We start from the raw sequence: 27045 nt of genomic DNA on the forward strand, positions 1-27045 counted from the left end.
CTAATTGACGTTTTCAATTAATCCTTACAAAGAATGGAAGAAAAAAATTGTGTGACCATTGAGAAATAGGAGAATTTTTTTTATTGCTGGATAACCTGGTTTCACCAGAAATCAGCTGGTTCCACAACAAAGTAAACCTTTATAATTTTGGGTGAATACCTTGTAACAAGAGGACAGCACAGGTGGCCATCCAGAAAAGACCAAAAACTATTATTGGCCCCATATAGCTCATACAGAGAACATGTGAAGCGAACTAAAGCAGTATATGATTACCTTGGATTCATCATTTTCAGCAAGTAATGAGGTCAACGTCTGAAGGACATTAAGGACCAATTGCTCCCCAACTGCTTCATCAAAAGTTCCATTCAATAAAGAGACTATATGCAGGAAGCACTCCCCATTGCGAAACAGATTTTGGTAATACTAGCAAAAGATATTAGGGATTCATCAGGCATGGAGTGCTACTAAGGAAGAAACAAGCCAATAATATGCAATTACTGTCCCCATCTATAAAAAAACATACCGCGCGATCTATCAAAATGATCTCTCTCAAGGTAACTAATAAATCAATCGACATTTCTGCAAAGTTCTTTTCATGCTCTTTTGCACGAGTGAAGGTCTCTAAATATTTGGAGCATAGTTGCAACTTTGCTGTATGATCTTGTGCTGATGATGGAGGCAACTGATTGTAAGAAAGAACAAAGAACAAGGGAGGAGAAAGTTAATTCTAGAAGTAATATCAAGTGTGATAAAAACGAGAGAATAGTAAACATGGTTATACCCTATATAAGGCAAGAACTTGCTCCAGTACATGTTTCCGGAGGTTCTCTTCTTGGAATAAATCAAATAGGCACCCAATACAATTGGCATTATGTAAAATTATCATCCTTCCAAGGTTAGATATTGTGACATATTCCTTGAAAAGGTTGAAAGCCAATTCGACACATGTAAGAGCATTCTTAATTCTCTCATCTAGAGAATCCATCTGAACATTGTTTGATTGAGAACCATTTCCCCTGAAGTCATCGCTTGGATGTGCCTTCCTTAGTTCTTGTGCTTGAAGGCATGCAACCTTCAGGACTCTGGTAAGCACGTCCAATGACTTGAAAGAAACTAGAGTTTGCTCAGTGGCAAGTTTCAGGATAACATGAAAGCTCTTAAGAATGGTAGCAACCAATCCAGGACCATTAGTGCAGTGTTCCAGTGCACTTAACAATGCTGAGCATTCTGGCTACAAACAAAACAAAACTATTTTAAAGACATGAATGCAAAAAAAAACATGACAGTATTCAAAATTATGTAAAATGAGCAACATATTATGCGGGGAAAGAAAATTTTTGGATACCAGGTTATTTGTGTTTTCATTCAGTGTTGCAGCAAACTCCAAGAAGGAAATAGCTTCTGACTGAAGGATGTTGACATCAGGTAGATTACTTTTGTAGCCAGTTGATTCGGCAGCGTCAGTGAAATGATCAGTTTGTGTCTCAGTCTCACCAACAATCTGATGAATGCACTCCAGGGATGATCCGAAATAGAAAATTTTCTCTGAGAATATCAGATCCCACAAGCCCTCCTCTCGAAAAGATTTGAGTAGAACTGGTGCTGAAATGAGAACTTTCCTAAATGTGCTGAGCATGTAATGTTGTAGGATATTTGATAAAATCCTGAATACATCAAAATAATTTATCAACAAAGGAAATTTACAGAACAGAACAATGCAGTTAAACTACATAGACAATTAGAAATTCAATCACCTGAAGGAACTAAGGAAACATGGTATTTGCATACAGATACAGACAAAGGTGTTGACCATAAAGGGAAAAATTATAAACAGAACAATGAACAATTGCAAGAAGAATGAAAAAAGGAGCGACAATAGATACTACGACACTAGCCGCGCTACGGAAAATTACTCATATGTTGGATAGTATCTAACAGATTGTTGGAAATGGCAATAATGCAATATGGTACTCCCTCCGTTCGGAATTACTTGTCGCAGAAATGGATGTATCTAGATGTATTTTAGTTCTAGATACATCCATATCCGAGACAAGTAATTCCGAACAGAGGGAGTAGAATTAACTATGTAACAGAACTTTTTTCCTCTAAATCTTAGCTTGGACAGTATCTATATATGAAGCCAATACATGGGAAGTTCATGGATGAACCCGGGTACATATGAACCCACTTCGGATAACACATTTCTAAATGCTAAAAAAATCTGAAAAAGGTTGCACGGATACGTCTCCATGTTCTATGTGTGTGCATAAAGTTTCACGAAAAAATAACTTTTTTTGTGGCCTGTGCAAAAAAGACAAAAAATTGTGTCGTGGAACACTATTTAGAAGCACTGAAATTTGTCCTTTTTGCGGAGACAAAACAAAAAGACATTTTTTCACAAAACTTTGTGCCACACACACACATTTGCGAACATGTATGCATGAATTATTTTTTTTGAATTTTTCAACATTTTGAAACATGCTTAAAGTGCATTTTTTGAAAAGTGGGTGCATATGCCCATGGGTGCAGGAGGTGCCCTCTTGCCAATACTCTTCATAGACTGGAAATTTTGAAACAGTGAGTGATAATTAACTAATCTAATTAACAAGGACGTACACCAAACCAATGGGGAATAAGAACTTACCTTATATGGTTAGGCAATTCCGTTTCACTAGCACATGCTTTGATGCACGGGAAAACAGTTGAAAGAATCTTTATGATCCACCTTGCACATTGCTCCCAGTATGCCAACGAGATGGGTAGAGAAATTTTGGTAACAGTTGAACCAGGACAGTACCTGATCTCATTAGGAGGAAGAAGGAAAGAACAAAGTGCCTTGCTTAACTTTACAGAATACTCATTCCATTCGATCGTATTAAGAATATCAACAGGACTTGGGAATGATTCTAATGTAGGTGAATTCCCGGTACTTTGTCTATCAAGTTTCCAGTTGGGCACCTCGGGATCAAGAAATTTCTGCTGATGAAACTCCTGAAACATAAATGCGGGCCAACAGATGCTGTTCGCAAATTTATGTATCCGTCCATTTTCACATAGGAACTGCAAATTGTTAACATTACCGAAACTGAATAAACAGTCAAGGATCCAAGAGAGACTGCAAACATTATATGTCATCTAAGTCGAAACAGAAAACAAAATTCTGACCAAAATGGTGAGCAACGACCTCATAGGTAAAGTTAGCACTATCAATCTATGCCAATGATCTAACTATAACTCGTTTGCTACATAAGAGGTCAGCATATGAAGTACCTATATGTTATCATTGCTCCAGAAAGGCAGAATCTAGAAATAGAACAAAGTATTATAAGGAATGCAACGATCTATCTAAAGGAAAAGTTATGCAACAGGATACACCGCTTCCCTCAGAATTTCCAAAGATAGTATCTGGAGCTGCAGAATGTCACTCCTGCAAAAGCATGTCATGTTAGAACACAAGAACGGAACTGAACGGCAAACGCACAAAACACGATCAGATAAATGTATCTTTGCTATCGCAGATTGTTGTTAAAATGTGCCTTCAGTTTTTATAATGGTAAACTGGTCCTATTGAACACTTGATAGCAGGTACTCCTTACATTCCAAAATGTAAGTGATCTAGTTTTGTCCTAAGTTAAACTTCTTTAAGTTTGACCAAGCCTATAGAAAAATATATCAACATCTACAAAACCAAGTTAGTTTCATTAGATCCATCATGAAATATATTTCCATACTGTATTAATTTGGTGTCATAGATGTCTAAGTTCTAAGTTTGACTTAGGACAAAACTAGAATCTCTTTGATTATGGAATGGAGGGAGTGGCTAAGAAGACACTAACATTACTATAAAGCTGTCTCCTCTAGTAGAAAGGGAGATGTAAGATACTGCTCTTCAATGGCAGTGCATGAAAGTTGGCAGCACTAGCTGTTGTAAAGTACAAGCTACGGAATATGTATCAATTTATTAATATTGATGCTCGGTGGAACAGATGAAATAAATGGTCGCAGAACTAAATTCTATGGCACGGAACAAAGCAATATGCCACTGCTGAAACAGTGAAACACTTACCTTTCATCACTGGGGACAAAAGAATGCTTTGAGACTGAAAATTTGCTTGATGGTAGTCCCAGTCCATCCAATAGAACCTCCAGTCCTCCGATGCTTCTGAAATGATTCTGTGCACGAGTATTCTCAGATATTGTTGATCTCAGAGCATACAAAGTTATAAAGTGAAGTGACAAGTCAGTCCACTGATCTTTCAAATTTAGTCTTCGAATGACCCTTAAGAGTTCTGCAACAAACAATTTCAGATAAGTAACATAATAACGATGGAAAACATGGATGTGCTACCAGCTGATATGTACTCCCTCCGTTCCTAAATATAAGTCTTTTTAGAGATTCCAATACAGACTACATATGGAGCAAAATGAGTGAATCTACACTCTAAAATATGTCTATATGCATCCGTATGTAGTCCGCATTGAAATCTCTAAAAAGACTTATATTTAGAAACGGACGGAGTACAAAACAACGTATACACTACCTATGTACGGAAGAGTGTGGGGTTTTTTTATATACCAAGCTCCAGTGAGTTCTTGTCTTAGAAAAGTTACAGTGTAGTTATTAATTTCAAAAAAAAACTAATATCTACTCCCTCCGTTTGGAAATACTCGTCGGTAAAATGGATAAAATGGATGTATCTAGAACTAAAATACGCCTAGATACATCCATTTCTCCGACAAGTATTTCCGGACAGAGGGAGTACATGTTAGAGTGCACTTTAAGTAAGCAAGATTTCACAGAGAAATATTTCTAAACTTGGGGCCCACATAAAGACAAATATGATGATAAAAAAAATACTCCCTCTGTATCAAAATATAAGATGTTTTTTTACACTATGACAGTGTCAAAAAGCGTCTTATATTTTGATACGGAAGGAGTAGCAAATAGTGACAGCATATTCACAATTATAGATCATGTGTTCTTCCTGTGCAGTTCGCCAAAAAGAACATTTTCCGTTAAACGTTGCTTATTCTACATCTACTCATAAGAAAAGAACAAAATCCAAAAACTTGTAATTGCATTTTTATAGTTTGCAATGTATGGAAAACTTATGCTCCCTCCTAAGGATGGCAATGGGTAGGGTATGGGCAGGGTAGAGCAATACCATACCCATACCCGTATAGCCAATGGGTACAAAATTCTACCCATACCCGTACCCATGGGTATGAAACTTTACCCATACCCATACCCGACGGGTACCCGTACCCATTGGGTACCCAGCGGGTAGAACAAATAGTGCACAAGTTGTTCACAATTTTAAGCTCATTGATAGCACATTTGACAAAAAAATCAATTATCTCAGCGCAATAACATGTAGATGAGTAAATTGACCAATATCAAAATTTAGAAATCACAACATACTCTTAAGTCAATAGGAGTGGACGAGTCACATGACAAATTAAGGACTAATTGACGACAACTTAACATTAGTTCATAAACGGGCAGGGTATGGGTATACCCGTAGGTACAAGACTATACCCATACCCTACCCATGACTTAATGGGTAGGATATGGGTACTACCCGTGGGTATAAAAGTGTGCCCGTACCCTGCCATGTGGGTACGGTACCCGCGGATACCCATACCCATGGGTAAAATTGCCGTCGTCCCTCCCTCCCTCCCCCCTCTCTCTCTCCCTTAAAATAATAAATGACATTTCAGGTTTTGATACAGTCTCTGGCCCACAACGTTGACCATTATTTTCCATATGAATATGTTAGTAAAATTTATAAAATTATGAGTGTATTTTTTCATAAAAAATGTAGTTATAGTATTTTCCATGAGAAATTCAAATAGTATTTGACATATCGATGGTCAAAATAAGAGAAGTTTGACTGCATGCAGTCTATTCCGAATGAAGGTACTCCCTCCGATCCATATTACTTGTCGCTCAAACGGATGTATCTATGACGTATTTTAGTGCTACATACATCCATTTGAGCGACAAGTAATATGGACCGGAGGGAGTAGTACTTTGTTTATCCCACATTCAGGGATGATCCACAAGTTGCTCACTTCCATCTACAGTTATACCAAAACATGTCTTAATTGCATCAATAATATCCACAGCCTAATATCAAGAGTGGAACCTACATGCCATCTAATCTTTGTTTTGATATTTCCTGCAGAATATTTCTCCAGGAGAGAGGTGCATATTTCAACCCTGAACTTTTGGACTAGTCTAATTTACAACCCCGAACTCCAATACCGTCTAAACTACAACCCCCAACTCTCAAAACCGGTCAGTATTCAACCCTCCCCTCTTTGTTGACCGGTTTTGACCAGTCAACAGGTCCAGTCAGCATGCCACATCAGCAAAAAATGCAAAATTTCCAAGGAAACAACCTGTAAAATCGAAGAAAATACAGGAAAAGAAATAAGAAATCCAATTTCCGAAAAACACGGAAAATAAAAAAACGAATTTCCAAAAAAAATCCAGAAAAAACCCAAAAACTCAATTTCCAGAAAAAAATCATTTTTTATTTTCCCTAGCTTTTTTCGCGAACAATTTTTTCGGAATTTTGCTTTTTTATATTTTTTTCCTGATCTTACAGATTTTTATTTACTTTTTCTTGAAATTTGAAAAAAAATCTGACGTGGCATGCTGATTGGACCCGTTGACTAGTCAAAACTGGTCACCCCAGGTCAAAACCGGTCAACAGAGAGGGGAGGGTTGAATCCTGCCCGGTTTTGAGACTTGGGGGTTGTAATTTAGACGGTATTAAAGTTCGGGGTTGTAAACTAAACTAGGGCAAGAGTTCAGGGTTGAAATATGCACTTCTCTCTTTCTCCAGAGCGGAAATTACGCATTGCACTTCAAGCTACTAGCAAACTCTTATAAGTAAAGCGGAGTTGTGGACCATGCTAGAACTGTAAGAGTTACGCAATGTAGAGACTAAGATTCCCTGTCCTAAGCAAGTAATGAAGCAAAATAGTTAAAGATATAATCAAATGTATACAAAGTACAAACATTGAAAAACCAACTTTACCTACTAACCAATTGACGCCGCCAGCTTCCATAACTGAAACAATGGCTTTTTGCTGCCAATTTCTATCAGAAACAAATCTTCTTATAGCATTGGGAGTAACTGTGGCTAAGTTGTTTGATGGGGTATGATCAGTGCTATTGACAACCCGTGAAATTCTTGTTGCAGCTGGCTCCAAATCCATGAAGTTTGAAATTATCGTAACAATGTGTACAAGAATCTTTTGCATCATCCTCATATTTTCTACAGTTCTATTTGACAGTTGTTCATCTGTGGCAAGCAAACTTGTCAAGGTCTTGAGCTTTACAACTGCGGCTGAATATACAAAAGAAAGGCCAGTTAAATTAGATTCATTACAGAATTAACATATATATCACCGCTATCATAACCTATGCTACAAGGAGATTCATAACATGGAGAAAGGAGTAAAGAATCAACATGAATCTAGGATAATAAATACCCAACTAAAGAAAGAATCTACCTTTCAAAAGAGCAGTAACCTTTTGCACACCTCCATAATAACTAAATACTCTACAGTTATGCACTGAGCGAGTAATAATGGTGAAACACTCCAAAACAGGTAATACTTCAGTGCTTAATCCCAGGTCTGTGGATTGCTCTGAGAGATTAGCCGAGGATTCTGGACAGCTGCTGCCTGCGAATACAGGAAACAAGATCGATCCAATTATCACCGAATCACTGCAGTTGCTAAACCTAATAAACCACTATAATTAACAGTTGGCACGGTCTAACAATTGGTCATTGTTAATCTGGTATGTAGAATGCAAGTGCCCATTTTAGTGTAGTACAATGAACTTCCACAATAAAAGAAGTTGAAAATGTTCAAGAGACAGTTCAGGGAATAAATAACTGACTCAGGAATTTACGCCACACAGCCTTTCGGTGTACTTAAATTGAATCTTACAATTTCTACCTGCTTGAGAGCATCTAGCGAACATTACAAATTTAGAACTGTGTTTAACATTATTTGATTAGTGAACTAACTGCTTCCTAAGTCATATATTATCTCAATTCCCAGGTCTAGCAATTATTTTGCTCCTTTTTCACCAGTCTTGGTCTTAGATCATTCAGTGAGAATGACATACAACCATGTCCTTATAGACATATGGCAGCTTGAGAAGGTGTCAGTAGTGAGTGGAAACTTGAAAAAACATTGTATGCTAAGGTATAAGAATGGTAAACAAAGGGGCCAAGAATCTGTAGTTAAGAAAGATATATTTTCTCCAGTGGGCCCACTTACTCTCAGTAACAAATGAAGTTAAATGAGAAATCTCCTGAACGAGAATAAGGATGACCTCAGAAGGATGCCCACCAGAACATCCTATAACTGTATCATCTGATACTGATCTCCGGTCAACTGATTGATCAATACGGTGTGGCTCCCAGTCTTTAAATGCTTGTATAAAATGCAGGACAAATATTTGCAGGGACTTCTTCTTTTCAGCCTATGAAATTGTTGACATGAGAAATGGACATTTGTCATAAAATAAATAGGAAACGTGCTATAGAGAAATTATAGGGTTTAAATATTGTTATAAATCACAAGTACCTCCTCGATATTATTATCTAGTTGAAAAAATACAAATGTGTGCAGATCCATTCTTAAACTAATTTACATGATTTAGAATATAAATACGTTGATTCATTCATGAACTTGGACAGCTCCTCTCTTTATACATTTATGATTTATGTGCAGCGGCGTGCGTGCAAGGGGCAATAATCAGTGCATAAGTGTGAAGCACTATTGGTTTAGAAGGGGTTATGTTCGTTAAAATATAGGAATGACCAGCATAAGGCATCCTAATTAGTTAGAAGTGTATATTTATGTTAAGAAGATAGTTCAGATTTGATCTTGTGTTTTGGTTGTACTAGCTATCCTTTTCAGGTCACCGTCAGTATAGGCACGGCATTGCCAACTATTTTTGAATAAACAAAGAATATGCATAAGTTCTCTATAGTCTCTCCATAGACCCTTCTTTCAGTCTTAAAGCAACTCTACACAACAGTGAAGAGCCTTGCCAGCAGCAAGATGAGGACAATCTCTCAAGGCTCTGCCCTCAGAGACTTACCCAACCAAGTTCCACAATAATACAGGACTCTTATTGAGGATATTAGTCCAATTACTCACTCAGTAAATTCAACAAGAGATACTCAAGTATTAGGAAATATTTCATGTTGCACCAAAATTAGGAGATGTATGCTGACAACTTCAAGTTTGAGGCTACGGTCTGCATTTTCGCCAGGTTTTTTGCGCTACTAATCGAAGGAATGAGTGACACTATCTGCACTACGCGAGGTTTTTTGTGATATAACTGAAGGACCCAGTGACACTATCTTAGATTTAGTAGTGAAAATTTCTGTGAAGGGGTGAGTACCTTGTCGATGGCATTCTCGTACCTCTGCCAGAGTGTGTTTAAGATTCCTTCCTCACCAGTGTCACTGGAACCATATAACACAGGATTAGGATAAAATGCCCACATTCAATCGCAAAACTAGCAATACTGCACCAGCTTCTGGTACATTTCATTAAGAAACAGAAGTGGTGAATGAAAACGTCGACAGAGTTTAGTTGTTTTTCTACATTGTAACATCACGGTACGTTATGAGCTCACAATTGGTGAAATTAGGTATAAGGAACCAGGGCAATCCATTCAACTACCCAATTGCCAATGATTTAGTGTGTCTCCAGCAAAATGCTGAGCAGACCTAGTGAAATGGAAAAGGATGAATAAATTAATCAATATTTTAAATCTCTAGGATCATAGTGTTACCGTTCTACTATGAGTTAACAAATTAACAGGTGTAGCTACTTCCAATTAGCTAAGCCATTACCCCCACCTGGAGGCTTCATCCAAACAAAAGCACGAAGAACTTAACAGACTGAAGTAATAAACTAGAAAATCAAAAACCCATCCGTCACCATCCAACAGTAGCTCGAAATTAGGCAGCGTAACTTGAGCAGCCACCCACGCAGTTCACACGAGCAAGCCGCGTTTCCCCACCGCAAACGAGCCAATGGCAATTCGCGAGTGTTCGGGAGTAGGGCTGTGTACCTGAAGCGGACTCTGGGGGAGGGCGCGGCGGCGAACTTGTCGGCGGAGGGGGAGCCGGTGCCGCCCCCGCCTCCGCCGGGGCTGCCTCCACCGGCACCGGCGCCGCCACCGCCGGAGCCCGGCGAGGAGGGCGTCGACTTGCGGAGGAGATCAGCGACGCCCTTCACGATGTTCATCGCCCCCGATCGGACGCGGCTAGCAGCAGCAGCAGCAGCAGCAGTTCGAGCAGCGCATCACCGCCGCCTGCGCGCGCGCTCGCGGGGAAGACGACGAGCCCGCGGGATTCGTTCCGGATCCAACCCAGCCCGGACCCGATCCCCGGGTAGTGACAGGAGTGGAGACGAGGTGGGGGGGAGATCGCGTGAGGGAGATCGGAATTCGGGGAAATGTTTTGGTCTCTAGCGTGCGTGCGAAGCCTTTTTGGTTTAGTCGGATCGAGGAGGAGTGCGAGAGGAGAGAGGGATCTGGATTAATTCTGGAAGGAAGCAACGGGGAGATGTTGGGGGAGACTCAGGGGGGCGATTGGATAAAAATGTGAATTTCTATAGGGCCTTTCCCGCAAAAGGGAGTGTACAGTATGGTGAGCCAGAGTAGGCTTCCTTGCGTTCTGCGCTTTTGCATGGGTAACCCTGTGGATTCTTGGATTCCCTCCCTGAGAGTTGACCCTAGTTTGCTGATGTTGAGATCGAGGATGTAGCTTGGAGCGACGAGTTTAGAGTTTTTTTATTGCAAAACCCCACCCATATATTAATTAATTAAAATTATTATAATCGTTATATAGCAAACGTCATGCAGGGCGGAAAACTATTACAAAAAACCATCATACCACGGAATAAATCACCTTCCTCTAAGAACTTTGCATTTTGAACCAAAGGCATGTGGCGAGCCGTATAATCATGTTTGGAGTTCAACGTAGGTCAGAGCAGTAGAGTAGCGTGTGAGTGGAATGGAGGCTCGGTGACGGTCGGCTTGTGGCCCTTAACCGGCAAAATTGTAACCTCTTGTACATATTTCTCTTCCTTCTATAAAGCTAAGGTACGCTATTGACGTACCCTTGAAAAAAAAATCTACATTCGTGTAAAAAAATTACACATGTGCTCGGGCTCGTCTCTAATCACAAGCTACAATCAACGGATATCCTAGTAGCAGGGATGAAGTTTGTCGAGGACTTCAATGTGCCCATCTTCATGCATTCACATAGACAACACTAATCATTCGTTGATATATGAAATGTGTTTGCATAACTTCCTTTGTGCCACCTAACATCCATCTTATCATGCTCACTCCACTCATTTAAAGCACTGGTGAAGAGTATCAGCCACATAGCTATGATGCACTCTTGACATGTTTGCTCTTGAATATCATGTGTGTGATTATGCGAGAGTAAAAGTTCTACGACTCTAATATGTGTCAAACAATTAACCACGAGCACGAGAAATCAAAAAATGGGTGAAAACAATATTCAAGAAAAAAGGAAGATTGCTAGTCCATCATAAAGGGTTTCTCGACATCTGAACTATATGAATCTATATGTGAACCGAAATTTGCAATCCTTCAGCATTCCATGAAGGGTTGGGTTGGTGCAACAACAGCATCATCAACATCCTTCCCGATAAAAAATTATTCTTCTAGCGTTTCACAACAATTTATTCGGTCCTTCTTGCGGTCGAGAAGAGCAAGTGTCAGGGAAAGAGATAACATAAGGAATTGATGATTGGGATCTTAGAATGATAAATAAAAGTTAAGTGTACAATGGAGAGGGCCATGGTCCACCTGTACCTATGGTGGAGGCAAAACAGATATGTATAACTTGCGGGGTTTTTTTTTCACTTACAAGATTTACATTGTCAACGTGTGTGTAGAAATAGGCGATGAATGCTCTAGTTGATATCACAATGAGCCCATGATCATTTTGGAACATATGCCGTGCCTATTTAAAACCATTTCTTCTTATCCGCAGTACTGATCATTTTTCCATCTTGATGACTTGACTAACAAAGGCATCGAGGATGCCCTGCTTGATCATGGTGGCCAGGGAGCATTGGAGCTTTCTCAGCTGGGGGATGCAGCTCTTCCGGATGCTTGAAGTCCCTAGGTTGCCTATTAGGGTGTTAGTGGTGATTATGTTAGCTCAGCCTCTTAGTGCACCACGTAGTGGTCTGATACGTCTCCAACGTATTTATAATTTTTGATTGTTCCATGCTATTATATTATCAACCTTGGATGTTTTATATGCATTTATATGCTAATTTATATGATTTTTGGAACTAACCTATTAACCCAGAGCCCAGTGCCAGTTTCTGTTTTTTCCTTGTTTTAGAGTATCACAGAAAAGGAAAATCAAACGGAGTCCAATTGACCTGAAACTTCACGGAACTTATTTTTGGACCAGAAGAAGCCCACGGAGTATCGGAGATGGACCAGGAGAGTCCCGGGCTGCCCACGAGGGTGGGGGCGGGCCCACCCCCTGGGCGCGCCCCCCTGTCTTGTGGACAGCCCGGAGATCCACCGACGTACTTCTTCCTCCTATATATACCCATATACCCTAATAACTTCGAGGAGCAGAATAGGTCGGGAGTTCCGCCGCCAGAAGCCTCCGTAGCCACCGAAAACCAATCTAGACCCATGCTGGCACCCTGCCGGAGGGGGAATCCCTATCCGGTGGCCATCTTCATCATCCCGACGCTCTCCATGACGAGGAAGGAGTAGTTCACCCTCGGGGCTGAGGGTATGTACCAGTAGCTATGTGTTTGATCTCTCTCTCTCGTGTTCTTGAGGTGGTACGATCTTGATGTATCGCGAGCTTTGCTATTGTAGTTGGATCTTATGATGTTTCTCCCCCTCTACTCTCTTGTAATGGATTGAGTTTTCCCTTTGAAGTTATCTTATCGGATTGAGTCTTTAAGGATTTGAGAACACTTGATGTATGTCTTGCTGGGATACCCGTGGTGACAATGGGGTATTCTATTGATCCACTCGATGTATATTTTGGTGATCAACTTGCAGGTTCCGCCCATGAACCTATGCATAGGGGTTGGCACACATTTTCGTCTTGACTCTCCGGTAGAAACTTTGGGGCACTCTTTGAAATTCTTTGTGTTGGTTGAATAGATGAATCTGAGATTGTGTGATGCATATCATATAATCATAGCCACGGATACTTGAGGTCACATTGGAGTATCTAGGTGACATTAGGGTTTTGGTTGATTTGTGTCTTAAGGTGTTATTATAGTACGAACTCTATGATAGATGGAATGGAAAGAATAGATTCGTGTTATTTTACTACAGACTCTTGAATAGATCGATCAGAAAGGATAACTTTGAGGTGGTTTCGTACCCTACCATAATCTCTTCGTTTGTTCTCCGCTATTGGTGACTTTGGAGTGACTCTTTGTTGCATGTTGAGGGATAGTTATATGATCCAATTATGTTATTATTGTTGAGAGAACTTGCACTAGTGAAAGTATGAACCCTAGGCCTTGTTTCCTAGCATTGCAATACCGTTTGTGCTCACTTTTACCATTAGTTACCTTGCTGTTTTTATATTTTCAGATTACAAAAACATTTATATACCATCCATATACCACTTATATCACCATCTCTTTGCCGAACTAGTGCACCTATACAATTTACCATTGTATTGGTTGTGTTGGGGACACAAGAGACTCTTTGTTATTTGGTTGCAGGGTTGCTTGAGAGAGACCATCTTCATCCTACGTGTCCTACGAATTGATAAACCTTAGGTCATCCACTTGAGGGAAATTTGCTACTGTCCTACAAACCTTTGCACTTGGAGGCCCAACAACGTCTACAAGAAGAAGGTTGTGTAGTAGACATCAAGCTCTTTTCTGGCGCCGTTGCCGAGGAGGCAAGGAAAGCGGCACTAACAACCCATCAACTAAGCTCTTTTTTGGCGCCGTTGACGGGGAGGTTAGCGTTTGAAGGTATATCTTTAGATCTTGCAATCGAATCTTTTTGTTTCTTGTTTTATCACTAGTTTAGTTTAATAAAAAAATTTATAAAAAAATGGAATTGAGGATACCTCATATGCTTCATCTTTTTACTATCTTTCATGAGAATAAGGATTCCGGTAATTGTGCTCAAGTGCTAGAAGAAGAATGCATTAGAATGTTTGGCACTAAATATTTGAATGATGACCATGATTGCAATGTTGTTAGTATGAATTCCTTGAATATCCATGATGCTAATGATATGCAAAGCCACAAGCTTGGGGAAGCTATGTTTGATGAAGATGATATTTTTTGTCCCCCAAGTTTTGATGAGCAAATTTATTGTGATGAAAGCATGCCTCCTATTTATGATGATTATATTGATGAAAGTGGATTTGGAGAGGTCATGACTTTATTTAGTGATGAATCCACTATTTCGGAAGATGTTCCAATTGATTATGAGAACAAAGTTGCTATCTATGATGATTATTGTGATGACTTGTATGCTATAAAGAATAATGATATCTATGAAACTTGTAATCATGATTTTAACTTTCAATTGAATTATGCCTCACATGATAGTTATTTTATTGAGCTTGCTCCCACTACTATTCATGAGAAGAAATTTGCTTATGTGGAGAGTAATAAAAATACTATGCTTGTAGATCATGATAAGAATGCTTTATGTGATGGTTATATTGTTGAATTAATTCATGATGCTACTGGAAATTATTATGAGGGAGGAATATATGCTTGTAGGAATTGCAATAATATCAAGTTTCCTCTCTATGTGTTGAAAATCTTAAAGTTATGCTTGTTTTGCCCTCCTATGCTGGTTGATTATTGTTCTCATAAGTTGTTTGCTCACAAAATCCATATGCATAGGAAGTGGGTTAGACTTAAATGTGCTAGTCATATTCTTCATGATGCTCTCTTTATGTTACAATTCTTATCTTTTATGTGAGCATCGTTGAAATCATCATGCCTAGCTAGGGGCGTTAAACGATAGCGCTTGTTGGGAGGCAACCCAATTTTATTTTAGCTCCTTGCTTTTTGCTCCTGTTTAGCAATAAATAATTTATCTAGCCTCTGTTATTATTGAGTTTTTATGTTTAGTTTAGTGTTTGTGCCAAGTAGAACCTTTGGGAAGACTTGGATGAAGTCTTTGTGATCTTGCTGTAAAAATCAGAAACTTTAGCGCTCACGAGAATTGCTGTCATTTTTTACTGGAAAGTGCTATTTAGTTAATTCTTTTTGAAGATGATTAATAGACAAATTACTCAGGTCCACCAATTTATTTGAGAATTTTATGAGTTACAGAAGTATACGTTTGATACAGATTACTACAGACTGTTCTGTTTTTGACAGATTCTATTTTCTATGTGTTGTTTGCTTATTTTGATGAATCCATGAGTAGTATCGGAGGGTATGAACCATAGAGAAGTTGGAATACAGTAGATATGACACCAATATGAATTTAGAATGAGTTCACAACAGTACCTAAGTGGTGATTTATTTTCTTACACTAACGGAGCTTACGAGTTTTCTGTTAAGTTTTGTGTTGTGAAGTTTCCAAGTTTTGGGTAAAGATTCGATGGACTATGGAATAAGGAGTGGAAAGAGCATAAGCTTGGGGATTCCCAAGGCACCCCAAGGTAATATTCAAGGACAACCAAGAGCCTAAGCTTGGGGATGCCCCGGAAGGCATCCCCTCTTTCGTCTTCGTTCATCGGTAACTTTACTTGGAACTATATTTTTATTCGCCACATAATATGTGTTTTGCTTGGAGCTTCATTTTATTTTATTTTGTTTTGCTTGCTGTTTGAATAAAATAACAAGATCTGAAATTCTTAAATGTTAGAGAGTCTTCACATAGTTGCATAATTATTCAATTACTCATTGATCTTCACTTATATCTTTCGGAGTAGTTTGCCATTTGCTCTAGTGCTTCACTTATATCTTTTAGAGCACGGCGGTGGTTTTATTTTATAGAAATAGATGAACTCTCATGCTTCAATTATATCATTTTGAGAGTCTCTAAACAACATGGTAGTTTGCTTTGGTTATGAATTTAGTCCTAATATGATGGGCATCCAAGAGGGATATAATAAAAACTTTCATACAAAGTGCATTGAATACTATGAGAAGTTTGATACTTGATGATTGTTTTGAGATATGAAGATGGTGATATTAGAGTCATGATAGTTGAGTAGTTGTGAATTTGAGAAATACTTGTGTTGAAGTTTGTGATTCCCGTAGCATGCATGTATGGTGAACCGTTATGTGATGAAGTCGGAGCATGATTTATTTATTGATTGCCTTCCTTATGAGTGATGGTCGGGGACGAGCGATGGTCTTTTCCTACCAATCTATCCCCCTAGGAGCATGCGTGTAGTACTTTGTTTCGATAACTAATAGATTTTTTCAATAAGTATGCGAGTTCTTTATGACTAATGTTGAGTCCATGGATTATATGCACTCTCACTCTTCCATCATTGCTAACCTCTCTAGTACCGCGCAACTTTCCACCATTCCGTTTATTATGACACGCTCCAATCATTGTCATATTTGCTTCGCATGATCATGTAGTTGACATCGTATTTGTGGCAAAGCCACCGTTCATAATTCTTTCATACATGTCACTCATGAATCATTGCACATACCGGTACACCGCCGGAGGCATTCATATAGAGTCATATCTTGTTCTAAGTATTGAGTTGTAATTCTTGAGTTGTAAGTAAATAAAAGTGTGATGATCATCATTATTAGAGCATTGTCCCAGTGAGGAAAGGATGATGGAGACTATGATTCTCCCACAAGTCAGGATGAGACTCCGGACGAAAGATAAAAAAAGAGGCCAAAAAGAGAGAGAAAAGGCCCAAATAAAAAAATAAAATAAAATAAAACAAAAAAATGAGAGAACAAAAGAGAAGGGGCAATGCTACTATCCTTTTACCACACTTGTGTTTCAAAGTAGCACCATGATTTTCATGATAGAGAGTCTCCTATGTTGTCAATTTCATATACTAGTGGGAATCTTTCATTATAGAACTTGGCTTGTATATTCCAATGATGGGCTTCCTCAAAATGCCCTAGGTCTTCGTGAGCAAGCGAGTTGGATGCACACCCACTTAGTTTCTTTTTGAGCTTTCATACACTTATAGCTCTAATGCATCCGCTGCATGGCAATCCCTACTCACTCACATTGATATCTATTGATGGGCATCTCCATAGCCCGTTGATACGCCTAGTTGATGTGAGACTATCTTCCCCTCCTTTTGTCTTCTCCACAACCACCAGTCTATTCCACATATAGTGCTATATCCATGGCTCACGCTTATACATTGTGTGAAGATTGAAAAAGTTTGAGAACATAAAAAGTATGAAACAATTGCTTGGCTTGTCATTGGGGTTGTGCATGATTTAAATATTTTGTGTGATGAAGATAGAGCATAGCCAGACTATATGATTTTGTAGGGATAGCTTTCTTTGGCCATGTTATTTTGAGAAGACATGATTGCTTGGTTAGTATGCTTGAAGTATTATTATTTTTATGTCAATATTAAACTTTTGTCTTGAATCTTATGGATCTGAATATTCTTGCCACAATAAAGAAGATTACATGGATAAATATGTTAGGTAGCATTCCACATCAAAAATTCTGTTTTTATCATTTACCTACTCGAGGACGAGCGGGAATTAAGCTTGGGGATGCTGATACGTCTCCAACGTATCTATAATTTTTTATTGTTCCATGCTATTATATTATCAATTGATATGTTTCCGACGTATCTACTTTTTCAAACACTTTTGCCCTTGTTTTGGACTCTAACTTGCATGATTTGAATGGAACTAACCCGGACTGACGCTGTTTTCAGCAGAATTGTTATGGTGTTATTTATGTGCAGAAAAAAAAATTCTCGGAATGACCTGAAACTTCACGGAACATCTATTCGGAAATAATAAAAAATCCTTGCAAAAGATGAAGACCAGGGGGCCCACCACCTGTCCACGAGGGTGGGGGCGCGCCTGCCCCCCTAGGGCGCGCCCCCTACCTCGTGGGGCCCCTGGAGCTCCTCCGACCTCAACGCCAACTCTATATATTTGCTTTCGGGGAGAAAAAAATCAGAGAGAAGAATTCATCGCGTTTTACGATACGGAGCCGCCGCCAAGCCCTAAAACCTCTCGGGAGGGCTGATCTGGAGTCCGTTGGGGGCTCCGGAGAGGGGAATCCGTCGCCATCGTCATCATCAACCATCCTCCATCACCAATTTCATGATGCTCACCACCGTGCGTGAGTAATTCCATCGTAGGCTTGCTGGACGGTGATTGGTTGGATGAGATCTATCATGTAATCGAGTTAGTTTTGTTAGGGTTTGATCCCTAGTATCCACTATGTTTTGAGATTGATATTGCTATGACTTTGCTATGCTTAATGCTTGTCACTAGGGCCCGAGTACCATGATTTCAGATATGAACCTATTATGTTTTCATCAATATATGAGAGTTCTTGATCCTATCTTGCAAGTCTATAGTCACCTATTATGTGTTATGATCCGTTAACCCCGAAGTGACAATAATCGGGATACTTACCGGTGATGACCATAGTTTGAGGAGTTCATGTATTCACTATGTGTTAATGCTTTGGTCCGGTACTCTATTAAAAGGAGGCCTTAATATCCCTTAGTTTCCATTAGGACCCCGCTGCCACGGGAGGGTAGGACAAAAGATGTCATGCAAGTTCTTTTCCATAAGCACGTATGACTATATTCGGAATACATGCCTACATTACATTGATGAAATGGAGCTAGTTCTGTCTCATCCTATGTTATGATTGTTACATGATGAACCGCATCCGGCATAATTCTCCGTTACTGATCCATTGCCTACGAGCTTTCCATATATTATTCTTCGCTTATTTACTTTTCCGTTGCTATTGTTACAATCACTACAAAATACCAAAAACATTACTTTTGCTACCATTACCACTACTATCATATTACTCTGCTACTAAATACTTTGCTGCAGATATTAAGTTTCCAGGTGTGGTTGAATTGACAACTCAGCTGCTAATACTTGAGAATATTCTTTGGCTCCCTTTGTGTCGAATCAATAAATTTGGGTTGAATACTCTACCCTCGGAAACTGTTGCGATCCCCTATACTTGTGGGTTATCAAGACTATTTTCTGGCGCCGTTGCCGGGGAACATAGCTGTATTCTTTGAGTCACTTGGGATTTATATCTGCTAATCATTATGAAGAAACAAGCTGCTTTAAGGGATATATATAATTTTGTGCAAATTGAAGAAGAGAGTCTCCCACGAGCTTGGGGGAGGCTTCTCAAGTTACTTAATGCTTTGCCTGATCATCCTCTTAAGAAAAATGAAATACTTGATATCTTTTATAATGGACTAACCGATGCCTCCAGAGATTACCTGGATAGTTGTGCTGGTTCTATTTTCAGGGAAAGAACACCGGATGAAGCTGAAATTCTATTGAATAATATGTTGACAAATGAAAATAATTGGACACTTCCTGAGCCAGCTCCTGAGCCTATTCCTAAACCAACTCCGAAGAAGAGGGGTATTCTATTTCTCAGTCCTGAAGATATGCAAGAGGCAAAGAAATCTATGAAAGAAAAAGGTATTAAAGCTGAAGATGTTAAGAATTTACCTCCTATTAAAGAAATACACGGTCTTAATTTACCGCCTGTTGAAGAAACATATGATCTTAATCCTTCACCTATTGAAGAAACTCATGGTCTTGATAACCCAACACAGGTAGTAAAGGTAAATTCTCTCTATAGACATGATAAAGCTGAAATCCCATTTACTAAGTTTGCTAGCCCATGCTTAGATGAGTTTGATAAATTTATGGTTAAGCAAGAAGACTTTAATGCTTATTTTGGTAGACAATTGAAATACAATTCAAATATGCTTGACCACTTGGGTGATTATATGGCTAACATCAAAGGTGAACTTAAACTTATTAGTAAACATGCTTCTATGGTTACCACTTAAGTAGAACAAATACTTAAAGCTCAAAATGATTTGCTCAATGGATTGAATAGTAAGAATAATGATAATTCTGTTAGAGTTATGACTAGAGGTGGTAGAATGACTCAGGACCTTTGTATCCTGATGGCCATCCTAAGAGAATTGAGCAAGATTCTCAGAGAAATAATGTGGATGCACCTAGTCCTTCTAAAAGGAAGAAAAAGAAAAATGATAGGACTTTGCATGCTTCTAGTGAACCTGTTATTGAAACACCTGAGAATCCAAATGATATTTCTATCTCTGATGCTGAAACACAATCTGGTAATGAACCTGAAACTAGTGATAATGGTAATGATAATGTTCATGATGATACTCAACCTAGTAATGATAATGATATAGAAATTGAACCCGCTGTTGATCTTGATAACCCACAATCAAAGAATCAACGTTATGATAAGAAAGACTTTGTTGCTAGGAAACACGGTAAAGAAAGAGAACCATGGGTTCAGAAACCTATGTCTTTTCCTCCCAAACCATCCAAGAAAAAGGATGATGAGGATTTTGAGCGCTTTGCTGAAATGATTAGACCTATCTTTTTGCGTATGCGATAAACTGATATGCTCAAAATGAATCCTTATGCTAAGTATATGAAAGATATTGTTACAAATAAAAGAAAGATACCAGAAGCTGAAATTTTCACCATGCTTGCTAATTATACTTTTAAGGGTGGAATACCAAAGAAACTTGGAGATCCAGGAGTACCCACTATACCATGCTCCATTAAAAGAAACTATGTTAAAACTGCTTTATGTGATTTTGGAGCCGGTGTTAGTGTTATGCCTCTCTCTTTATATCGTAGACTTGATTTGAATAACTTGACACCTACTGAAATATATTTGCAAATGGCTGATAAATCAACTGCTATGCCTGTCGGTATTTGTGAGGATGTGCCTGTTGTAGTTGCAAACGTTACTATTTTAATGGACTTTGTTATTCTTGATATTCCCGAGGACGATAATATGTCTATTATTCTTGAAAGACCCTTTTTGAATACTGCAGGGGCTGTTATTGATTGCACTAAAGGCAATGTCACTTTTCATGTTAATGGTAATGAGCATACAGTACACTTTCCGAGGAAACAACCTCAAGTTCATAGTATCAACTCTATTGGAAAAATTCCATCGATTATATTTGGAGGTTTTGAATTTCCTCTTCCTACTGTCAAGAAGAAATATGATATTCTTATTATTGGGGATGTGCATATCCCCGTTGAGGTAACATAGTGTTATTCGAAATTTCTCCGGTTCCATGTTATTCAGAATGAATTCGTTAACAAGACTTGATCAACCTTGTTAGTGGATTCCTTTTGATGATCATGAGACGGATGAAACTAGAAGACACAACCTTATGTACCCTCCTTTTACTTTCTGTTATTTATATTAAATAAAATAAAAATAGTATTTTTCTGTCTGTTATGTGATTTATCCGTGCAATATAAAAATACCCCGAAAATAAAAGTTCTCCAAATGCCCTGAAATTTAAATATGATTTTTTCTGGAATATTTGAGAATATTTGGCACCGAGAACACAACAGGGGGGTCATCCACCTGGCCACGAGGGTGGAGGGCGCGCCCTACCCCCCTGGGCGCCCCCCTGCCTCGTGGGCCCATGATGGCCCCTCTCCACTTATCCTTGCACCCACACACTCCTTCCTCCCACAAACACGAATATCCAGCTCAAACCCGAGTCCAAGCTCATTTTGCTGCCATTTTCGATCTCCTTGCTCAAAGCACCTCTCACAAAACTGCTTGGGGAGATTGTTCCTTGGTATGTGACTCCTCAATTGGTCCAATTAGTTTTCGTTCTAGTGATTTATTCATTGCAAAATTGTGCTGCTTAGGTGACCCTGTTCTTGAGCTTGCATGTCAAATTTATATGGTAAAAAGTAGTTTTGATGCATGATATAGGCTCTAGGCACTTGTAGGAGTAGTTGCCATCAATATTATTGAGTTTGGTTCACTTTTATTTTGAAGCTACTAAAAATTTCAGAAATTTTTCAGAGGAAGAAATATGTTTAGGAAAATGTACCAAGGTGGCTCTTCAAGGAAACAAGAGCCCAGACTTGCAATGTGTGATGCTGATGATGAGCCACCAAGAAACGCTCCAGTGCGTCCTCGTGAATGGCCTTCGGAAAATTTTATGGATCGAGCGGAAATTAAGGAAGAATTTAACGCATATTTGCGTAACACTGATCTTGTGAGCTTCGAGGAAGAAAAGTGCAGCCAGTATCACTATCTCACTAGTTCCTTTGTGAGGAGGTTTGAATGTTCATCTTCACGTAATTCTCCAACTGTCCTGTTTGATCTTTATGAAAATTCTTACACTATGGACTTAGAGGATTTTACCACTGCTCGCAAACTTCCACAATGGGGTAGTGTCAGGGAACCTCGCAAATATGAATTTAGAGATTTTCTTGCTAGTATAACTGTGGGGGAATCTAGAGATATAACACAAGCTACCATAGGGAGCATTCATTTTCCTGCTATACATTATTTTGCTCTCTTCATAGGTAGATGCATTAACGGTAAAGATAAAGCATGTCACATGTGTGTCCCTGACCTCAGTATTCTTAGGAGTGCTGTGTTGGGAGATAAATCTTATAATTTGGGAGCCATTGTTGCACGTAGGTTGCATCTGAATAGATTTAATGGAGATTTCTTTGGTGGAATTTATGCAACCCGCTTAGCTGATTTTCTTGGTGTTACTATATGTAATGATGATATTGAATTACCTCCTGCTTACCTAGACTTTAATGCTATGGTTCACCACCAGTTTGTCGAGAGGAATGAATCACCTCTCCAGTATCGTTTAATCTTTGACAGACGTCGTGCTGTCCATATTACTCTCCATGCTCCTGCCTTCTTTGATTATCAGGCAAAAGGAAGATATGTTATTACCAGAGAGGAGGCAGATGAGTACGAGAGGAGGGCGGAGGCCGCTCGTCGCCACGCTGCAGCTCAGGAGGCGATAGCCGCTACATCTCAGTACGACCCCAACTATTACTATGGATATCCGCCAGGCCAACCGTGGCCATAGACCAACTTAGGCCAAAAGCCTAAGCTTGGGGGAGTACGCATTTCTCACCGACATTATATTCATGTTCACACACTCATTGCTAGATGTCGGTGCTCATACTTTTTCATTGTATCATCCATGCTAGTTTATTTTCCTTTTTATGCTCTCTTCTTGTGTGTTTGATAAACCTTAAGAAAAACTAAAAAAATAGTTGTAGCTTTTAATTAGTTTACTTTCCATGCTTGTAGTAGTAATTAAAAAAAGGAAAAACCCAAAAAGATTTCCTTTTCTTCTTTTACTTGTTGGGAGCTTTCCCGTGTAAATAGTTTTATTTCCTTTCTTTTCTTTGGGGGTCGTAGGAGAAGACCATAATTAAATTGTTGAAGTAGCTCTTATATGCATTATTGTTGATCTGACAAAAGAGCCCATATTGCCTTGTCTTCTCCTGTTTATTGAATGCTTGCAGATTCCATCTTAGTCCAATGCACGTGCACTATTATTATTATCCACATCGTTCGGTCGTGCAAGTGAAAGACAATAATCATGATTATATGATGAACTTATTGAGATGAGAAAAGCTGGTATGAACTCGACCTGTCTTGTTTTTGTAAATATGATTAGTTCTTCGTTCCTGATTCAGCCTATTATGAAAAAACATGTTTGCAATGACAACTAGAGATCATAGTTTCTTGTGCCATGCTTGATTAGCTAGCAGCTTATAATGGTTTACCTTGCGTGCCAACATGCTATTAAAATGGTTGTGATGTGGTATGATAGGGTGGTATCCTCCTCTGAATGATTTAAGTCACTTGACTTGGCGCATGTTCAAGCATGTAGTTGAAACAAAATCAACATAGCCTTCACGATATTTATGTTCATGGTGGATTATATCCTACTCATGCTTGCATTCGGTGTTGATTAATTTTAATGCATGTTCATGACTGTTGTCGCTCTCTAGCTGGTCGCTTCCCAGTATTTTGCTAGCCTTCACCTGTACTAAGCAAGAATACTGCTTGTGCATCCAACTCCATAAACCCCAAAGTTATTCCATACGAGTCCACCATACCTACCTATATACAGTATCTACCTGCTGTTCCAAGTAAATTTGTATGTGCCAAACTCTAAACCTTCAAATAAATGTCCTGTTTTTTATGCTCGAATAGCTCATGTATCAACTAGGGCTGTCCATATCTTCCATGTTAGGCGAGTTATTCTTAAGAGGAGTGGACTCCGCTCCTCACTCACGGGAAAGTGGCTGGTCACCGGGATGCCCAGTCCCATGCTTTATGCAAACTAAATCAAATTAATTGCAAACAAAACTCCCACTGGGACTCTTGTTAGTTGGAGGCACTCGTTGTTTCGAGCAAGCCATGGATCGATGCTTGTTGGTGGAGGGGGAGTATAAACTTTACCATTCTGTTTGGGAACCGCCTATAATGTGTGTAGCATGGAAGATAATGCCATCTCTTGGTTGTTATGTTGACAATGAAAGTATACCGCTCAAAATATTATTCATCTCTATTTCAAAACCGAGCTCTGGCACCTCTACAAATCCCTGCTTCCCTCTGCGAATGGCCTATCTATTTACTTTCATGTTGAGTCATCATCTTCTTATTAAAAAGCACCAGTTGGAGAGCACCGCTGTCATTTGCATTCATTACTGTTAGTTTACATTGAGTATGACTTGACTGGATCTCTTTTACCATGAATTACAATGTCTAGTCAGTCCTTGATCTTTAAAGGTGCTGTGCATTTATGTTTTGCGGTCTCAGAAAGGGCTAGCGAGATACCATCTTGTTATATCATATTATGATTGTTTTGAGAAAGTGTTGTCATTCGAGATTTATTATTATAGCTTGCTAGTTTATTATGCCATTGATATGAGTAAACTTGAGACCTAAGCGTTATTGTGAATATGGTTAGTTCATAATCTTTGCTGAAAACTTGAATGCTGGCTTTACATATTTACAACAACAAGAGCAAACAGAGTTTGTAAAAGTTTTTCTTTATCACTTTCAGTTTTTCAACTGAATTGCTTAAGGACAAGCAAAGGTTTAAGCTTGGGGGAGTTGATACGTCTCCGACGTATCTACTTTTCCAAACACTTTTGCCCTTGTTTTGGACTCTAACTTGCATGATTTGAATGGAACTAACCCGGACTAACGTTGTTTTTAGTAGAATTGCTATGGTGTTATTTATGTGCAGAAACAGAAGTTCTCGGAATGACCTAAAACTTCACGGAACACCTATTCGGAAATAATAAAAAATCCCTGCAAAAGATGAAGACCAGGGGGCCCACCACCTGTCCACGAGGGTGGGAGCGCGCCTACCCCCCTAGGGCGCGCCCCCTACCTCGTGGGCCCCCCTGGAGCTCCTCCGACCTCAACTCCAACTCTATATATTTGCTTTCGGGGAGAAAAAAATCAGAGAGAAGAATTCATCGCGTTTTACGATACGGAGCCGCCGCTAAGCCCTAAAACCTCTCGGGAGGGCTGATCTGGAGTCCGTTCGGGGCTCCGAAGAGGGGAATCCGTCGCCATCGTCATCATCAACCATCCTCCATCACCAATTTCATGATGCTTGATAACCCACAAGTATAGGGGATCGCAACAGTTTTCGAGGGTAGAGTATTCAACCCAAATTTATTGATTCGACACAAGGGGAGCCAAAGAATATTCTCAAGTATTAGCAGCTGAGTTGTTAATTCAACCACACCTGGAAACTTAATATCTGCAGCAAAGTATTTAGTAGCAAAGTAATTTGATAGTAGTGGTAACGGTAGCAAAAGTAATGTTTTTGGTATTTTGCAGTGATGATAGCAATAGCAACGGAAAAGTAAATAAGCGAAGAACAATATATGGAAAGCTCGTAGGCAATGGATTGGTGATGGAGAATTATGCCGGATGCGATTCATCATGTAACAGTCATAACCTAGGGTGACACGGAACTAGCTCCAGTTCATCAATGTAATGTAGGCATGTATTCCGAATATAGTCATACGTGCTTATGGAAAAGAACTTGCATGACATCTTTTGTCCTACCCTCCCATGGCAGCGGGGTCCTAATGGAAACTAAGGGATATTAAGGCCTCGTTTTAATAGAACCGGAACAAAGCATTAACACATAGTGAATACATGAACTCCTCAAACTACGGTCATCACCGGTAAGTATCCCGATTATTGTCAATTCGGGGTTAACGGATCATAACACATAATAGTTGACTATAGACTTGCAAGATAGGATCAAGAACTCTCATATATTGATGAAAACATAATAGGTTCAGATCTGAAATCATGGCACTCGGTGAAGGAAATATGCCCTAGAGGCAATAATAAAGTTATTATTTATTTCCTTATATCATGATAAAAGTTTATTATTCATGCTAGAATTGTATTAACCGGAAACATAATACATGTGTGAATACATAGACAAACAGAGTGTCACTAGTATGCCTCTACTTGACTAGCTCATTAATCAAAGATGGTTATGTTTCCTAACCATGGACAAAGAGTTGTTATTTGATTAACGGGATCACATCATTAGTTGAATGATCTGATTGACATGACCCATTCCATTAGCTTAGCACCCGATCGTTTAGTATGTTGCTATTGCTTTCTTCATGACTTATACATGTTCCTATGACTATGAGATTATGCAACTCCCGTTTGCCAGAGGAACACTTTGTGTGCTACCAAACGTCACAACGTAACTGGGTGATTATAAAGGAGCTCTACAGGTGTCTCCAAAGGTACATGTTGGGTTGGCGTATTTCGAGATTAGGATTTGTCACTCCGATTGTCGGAGAGGTATCTCTGGGCCCTCTCGGTAATGCACATCACATAAGCCTTGCAAGCATTGCAACTAATGATTTAGTTGCGAGATGATGTATTACGGAACGAGTAAA

At 39.2% G+C, this 27045-nt stretch overlaps 1 protein-coding gene across 3 annotated transcripts in view; it reads right to left on the reverse strand.

Annotated features, from left to right (window-relative positions):
* The window catches only part of LOC125516059 (binding protein), a 29847-nt gene extending 19247 nt beyond the window's left edge, over positions 1-10600 (reverse strand). For 2 of the 3 annotated variants that reach the window (XM_048681546.2, XM_048681545.2), the window contains exons 1-12: positions 10121-10600; positions 9443-9506; positions 8308-8512; positions 7528-7701; positions 7050-7361; positions 4067-4289; positions 3374-3427; positions 2645-3085; positions 1346-1664; positions 782-1231; positions 524-682; positions 274-423 (exon numbers count right to left, since the gene is read on the reverse strand). In XM_048681546.2, the coding sequence (XP_048537503.2) occupies positions 274-423; positions 524-682; positions 782-1231; positions 1346-1664; positions 2645-3085; positions 3374-3427; positions 4067-4289; positions 7050-7361; positions 7528-7701; positions 8308-8512; positions 9443-9506; positions 10121-10296 (2727 nt within the window). In that variant the 5' untranslated portion in view covers positions 10297-10600. The remainder of the gene's footprint in view (positions 1-273; positions 424-523; positions 683-781; positions 1232-1345; positions 1665-2644; positions 3086-3373; positions 3428-4066; positions 4290-7049; positions 7362-7527; positions 7702-8307; positions 8513-9442; positions 9507-10120) is intronic. The other variant, XM_048681547.2, reaches the window with a different exon arrangement.
* Positions 10601-27045: the final 16445 nt, after the last annotated feature.

Source organism: Triticum urartu, chromosome 6A, assembly GCF_056163025.1.
Source record: "Triticum urartu cultivar PI428250 chromosome 6A, HENAU_Tu73, whole genome shotgun sequence".
Classification (NCBI taxonomy): domain Eukaryota; kingdom Viridiplantae; phylum Streptophyta; class Magnoliopsida; order Poales; family Poaceae; genus Triticum; species Triticum urartu.